This window comes from Apis laboriosa, unplaced genomic scaffold (assembly GCF_014066325.1).
Source record: "Apis laboriosa isolate Shangri-la unplaced genomic scaffold, ASM1406632v1 scaffold45_cov149, whole genome shotgun sequence".
Classification (NCBI taxonomy): domain Eukaryota; kingdom Metazoa; phylum Arthropoda; class Insecta; order Hymenoptera; family Apidae; genus Apis; species Apis laboriosa.
The window spans coordinates 1,722,790-1,728,788 of record NW_025223361.1 but is presented as its reverse complement, the minus strand read 5'-3'; the positions used below and the strand labels follow the sequence as shown (position 1 = coordinate 1,728,788).

The 5,999-nt window shown below is 32.6% G+C and overlaps 1 protein-coding gene across 1 annotated transcript in view; it reads right to left on the bottom strand.

The window, feature by feature from the left end:
* Positions 1 to 276: 276 nt before the first annotated feature.
* Positions 277 to 5,999, bottom strand: part of LOC122716394 — a 119,686-nt gene continuing 113,963 nt past the window's right edge. The window contains exon 2 of the mRNA XM_043939416.1: positions 277 to 462. Coding sequence (XP_043795351.1) covers positions 382 to 462 — 81 coding nt within the window. The 3' untranslated portion in view covers positions 277 to 381. The remainder of the gene's footprint in view (positions 463 to 5,999) is intronic.

Genomic DNA, 5,999 nt, shown 5'->3' with positions numbered 1-5,999 from the left:
AGAAAGAAGAAAAAAAAAAAAAAGAGCAACACGACTGCACTCACTCTGATTATATTATACAATTTTACTTTTTTCCTCGATTTCGCTCGAAACGAAGAGAAGAAATTTACGATTTCATCGATTCTCAGATCGGACACGAAAACGATCGATAAAATGTTTCCAAGTTCCGCGTGATTAACGACAAACACGTGGAAACTAATGTTCGAGCTTAATTTTAAAGGGTTTGGGGAACGAGTGTTGAACCCTTAATCACAGGATCGATAATATCCTCGAACGAGTTGGGCGATCGCTGCGCTACGTTGGCTCTGTTTGGCATTTCCATTTTCGCTCTCTTCACTTGTTGGAGGAAGGTAGAACAGCTTGGAGGAATCTCGACGAAGACTAGCAGTCGTCTTGGGTGGAGGAGGAGTGTAAAAGGGCGGCCACGCGCTCAGAAAAGTCTCCAGACGCTGCTCCGGTGCACTGAAACAGAGAGTTGAAAAAATCGTCGCGTGGATGAGTATGTAAATATAACGAGAGAAAAAAATATTATTGGTAAATTTAAGATATGGGTTGATGATTGGGGATGATGAAAAGTATATTTTAATATGATAAAATGTAGTATGTTATATTAAAAAGTTTTATATTAAAATGTATATATATATATATATATATATATATTATATAAGTATTGTTAGCTAGACAGAGATTCTATCTATTCTACCCTCGTCAAGCTTCATTTAATGCAAATTTAAATTGTTTGTAACTTAATAAATAAGTCTCGAGCGATATTTTGATATATTACATATTATATTATAATATGGAATATTATGTATATCCTATGAATTTGACAGGAACAAGAACAGTTTCATATAACTTTAATAGAATCGTGTAATACAAGCTGAGAGATTACTAGTTTTAATTTCTCATTCGAATAAGTCAAAATTCTCAAAAAGTTATTATGATTTTGCATTCTTTAATTTTTTGTTTTTTTTATCTAACAACAACTCTTTAATTCATTTACAAAAAGAGAGTCTCAATAAAATATTGTGCAAAGTATTACAAAGTATTTGAAAAAAAAACATTTTAAATTATTTTAGAAATTGCGTTGTCTAGCTCGACATTGGTACAAGAAATGTGATGTCGAGCCTAAGGTTAATAAGAAAAATATTTAGAAATAAAAGAATTATTGATATGTCATATAAATACATATATTGCATAAATGTAAATTACTTAATATGTTTTATAATACATATATTAATTAAATATGTATTTATATACCTATTTTAAAAGATTAATAAATTTAGATAGAATAATGTAACAGATGAAGAGAATCTATGGAATATCGAAACAAACAGAGAGAGAAATGAAAAATGAAAACTAGCTCGACATTGGAGTTGGTGTAAGAAATATAATGTCTAGCCACACTCGACATAAAAATCCCTAAAGGCTTAATACCTTAGCCTATTTTTATTTAGCGTTTTATATTACAAAAGAGCACATAAAACTCTCGATAAAAGAAATAATGCTTGTCTTTTCGTACTTCGCCACATTTTACCCTCCCCTATTTGAAAAAAAAAAAAAATAGACTTATCTTTAGAAAGCCAACTTGGCGAAACTTCATCTTAAAAATTTCAATCTTACCTCGCCGTTCACGCGAAACGACGAGGTTTCCTCAGGAATCCGAATAATTAATTTCCCTTCCCCCATCTTACACCCAACCCCCTTGATTCGCGAGTAAAAAGTATCCATCTCGCGATCTCGAGAAACTTTTCAGCACGGCGACGTTTCGATTCCCTTCCGGATGAAGAAAGTTGAACGAATCTCCCCGAGGAGGAGAGATTCGAGAGAATGGCGGAGACACCGCCGGATCTCCGCCGGATCTATCGAATCTTCTTTATCATCGCGTTGCCACACGAGATATTGTTTAAACGATCCATCGATTCGGGGGAGGGGAGGGGGAATCCGCGACACCGTGAAACACCGGTGGGGTGGAAAAGGCTTGGGAAGCAATGAGAACTTGAAAAGTTGGCGTTTTCTTTTTTTTTTTTTTTTTTTTTTTTCATTTTCGGCTCGGCATCGCTGAAAGCGCAGACGATGCTGATTTCCCAGCGGGTATCGTCCATCTATAAATCTATACCCGGAGGTTGTTTAGCCGGGGCACCCTTTCTCTGTGTGCGTGCGTGTGTGTGTATCCACCGACTGAGTGTATTTTTCATTCTATCCTCTTTTCCACTCGTCTCGCAACCCCTCCCACATCCGAAAGGAAACTTTTATCTCGCGAAACTTTATTTCTTCCGGCCTCTCGATCGGCTTCTCGAGGAACCGAGAAAACAAAGATTATGCCCCCGACGAGGGTTGCAGCCCATCGGTGTTGATTCCTCGTGGATCTGCTTGCCTCCCGGATCGATAAATCGTATCGATGCCTCTAATTGTTTTCGAATTTTTAATTTCGAAAATTATCGAATATTCTTATTCAAATTGTTGTATCTTTCTTTCATTGTTGTTATTATAGTTATAAAAGATTTGTAGGATAATTTGTGTTTGTGCGTGAGTGTGTGTATGTGTGTGTGTTAATGAAAGTTAGAAATAAAAATTGCAGTATACGATTTTATATGAATTTTTTATATGAATTTAATCCTGTTTATATGAATTTAATCCTGGCCTCAGAAATTTTAGAAAAGCTTTTAAGAAAGCTTGAATAGTTTGAATAGAAGCAGTAAGAAATAGTTGAATGGAAATTGAATAACATAAGGAGTTGTTAATTTAGTAGATATTTCAATTTGAATTTCGTTGCAATTGTGAGTTAAAAGAGATAATTATACGTGAAAAACAATTTGATCTATAAAACAATTAAGAAAAATCGTTTAGTTTATTTTTAATAGGTTAAATATTATTATTATAGATGACACACGATCGAAATCGATATCTCAACTACTTTTTAACGAAACGAGAAAAATAAATTCATCAGAAATTTCGAGGCGTATAGCGATAACAATATACCATTAGAAAAAGCTATTCCATTTTCAATTACGTAATTCCACGGTAGAGCGCTTTTCAATACAAAAATATTGCCCTAAACGAGGCATAAGAGCGAAGCGTAAGTGGCTCGAGTTAAAATTATTAATCTTTTCAATTAACTCTTATTCTCGTTTTCGCGAGATTTTCGAAAATATGGCGGCCACACCAGGTATTTGGCTGGCGGAGGTAATGCACCGTGTAATTGAAATCGTGAACAATGAATGTCCAGAGCTAATCGACGATTGAAAAATGACGAGTCGCGGTCCATTTAATCGAAGTCGAGCCACAATTGGCGCCCTCTGCCCAACGGTCGAACAAAGAGATCTCGCTCACGAGAATGAAACGCGGTTGTTCCAAAATACAAGAAACAAGTATATTTACTCGGTTCTCTTTCGTTCTCTCCATTCATATCTCAATGATAATAATATCCAGTGCAAATATCGATTCATCCAGAGAGAGGAGTGAAATTTTCTTGCGTTTAACGTAAATTTAACGAACTCGATCGAAAATTTTTCGATACATGTATTTTCGTAAGACACGGATACACTTACATTTAAAAAAATAAATCGACTTTTCTTTTTAGAATTCTAGAATCAAAAGTTTGTTATTTAAACGAATTCTGTATCATATTGGTAATTTTATTGATTAAAATAAGAACTTGGTCCTCTCGTGAATTCGACAGAGGAGACGATAAAGCTTCTGATTTCGTTAAATAAATAACAACGAATATTTCGCGTTCTTTTGTTAAGAATACGGGATTCTACAAAAAGAAGAGAGTTTTCAGAGGAAAACGAAAAATCTAACAGCGAGGAGGGAAAAAAGTGGCACTAAAAAAGGGACGCGAAACAGATATAGAGAGGTGGTGCAGAAGTTTGGACTGAACTTTCAGCTTTTTAAGCTCTTTGCTTCGACTCGACGACTTGGCGCGTCCCGTTCAGGGTTACCATGGATATGGAACTATTCAAGACCCTGGGGATATTTATTTAAGTGTTGGCATTGACGACAATTTTCTTGAGAGAATCGTTTTCCAAACGGTTTTTCCTCGTTTTCAAATCTTGCCCTTTGAATCGCTTCAAACTTTTATCAAACCCTTCTGATTCGACTTTTTTGTTTTCATTTTTTTGTGCCAATTGTTGCGCGCAAGTTTTTAAGAGGAGAATTGTATGAATACATTATCTGAATGTATATATGATATTTTCAAAATGATTTCATTAACTGAACATTCTGTTCACTATCTTTGTTATAGTTTTGGATAAATTTGGATGAAACAGTTTTTGCATAGATGAGTTGGTACTTTGCATTTTTTAAAAGTAAATTAACAAATAATAAAATTAAAACTATATAAATTATCTGAATATATATATGATATTTTTAAAATGATTTCATTAACTGAACATTCTGTTCACTTTATTCTGTTCACTTTATTTCTGTTATAGTTTTTTAAATTTGGATAAAACAGTTTTTGCATTAATACTTTGCATTTTTTAAAAGTGAATTAACAAATAATAGAATTAGAACTGTATAAATATATTATTTGAATATATATATGATATTTTTAAAATGATTTCATTAACTGAACATTCTGTTCACTATTTCTGTTATAGTTTTTTAAATTTGGATAAAACAGTTCTTGCATTAGTACTTTACATTTTTTAAAAGTGAATTAACAAATAATAGAATTAGAACTGTATAAATATATTATTTGAATATATATATATATGATATTTTTAAAATTTCATTAACTGAACATTCTGTTCACTATCTTTGTTATAGTTTTTTAAATTTGGATAAAACAATTCTTACATAGATGAGTTGGTACTTTGCATTTTTTAAAAGTAAATTAACAAATAATAGAATTAGAATCAAAAGAAAAATAAATAACAGAAATTATCATATTATTCCTTATTAACAGTTTTTCTTTTCAGTTTCTCTATTATAACGATTCTACATAGGATTTACGTTTTAAATAGATTTAATCAACGAAAAAGATGATGTGTATTTCGTTCAATAATTTCTTGAATATAATAATATTGCATCTTCTTAAAAATCAAGAAAATAAATAAGTAATATAACTGAGATAGGATATGTGATAAATTTTGTTATAAGTTTACGTGAAATTAATTTATTACTATTGAAAATTATTCGAAATAAATAACAGAACTTTTTTCGAAATATTCCAATTTCAAAAAAAAAAAAATACAATAATGATTCCAAATTTTTTGATAAAATAAAATAGAGATTAAATAAGATTTTTAAAATAGAGATTCAATAAGATTTCGAACAAACTGACAAACTGACAATTAAAACCAAAACCTCACTCAAAACCTTACGAACGAATATGAAATTCCATTACGAGAATCGTACAATTAAAAACTCGCGTTCTATTTTTATAATTCCACTTTTGAACATGCGATATAACGGTGGAGCAAGGTGGATAAATTGCGTAATTTTTGCGGAGGATTAATTTTTTAGGATTACTTCTCGGGTATCACTTTTTCGGGGGGGCGGATGATCCTGAAACACGGGGAGCAAGCACCGATTTTACATCCGTTATTTCCCTTCATCCATCGGGGGATGCAATTACTTATCTAGATCCGTATTAACGCAAAAGAGAAAAATGATCCGTGGAAAATCGTTTGCCGTAAATATCCAACAACGTCGATCCAAACATCGTGTACAAATTTTCGAGTGGGAGAAAAAAAAAAAAAAAAAAAAAAAAAAAAAAAAAAAAAAAATTCGAAATAGGAAGTTACACGCGTGTGCGCCAAAATCCGATATCGTTTAATTCACGGTTTACATATCGAGTTGCCATGGAAAATGGAAAAAACTTGGGGAGGGGGGCGAGAGGAAAAAACCCATTTTCACTTCACGTCCACGCAATATTTGTAAAATTAAATTAAACAGTGAAACTGTTTTTCATCCGACTTTGAACCCGGAAACTTGTCAAATATTTATTCGACCGGGTTTTGCAAGCTCCCCCCTCCCCTCCCCCCTAAATA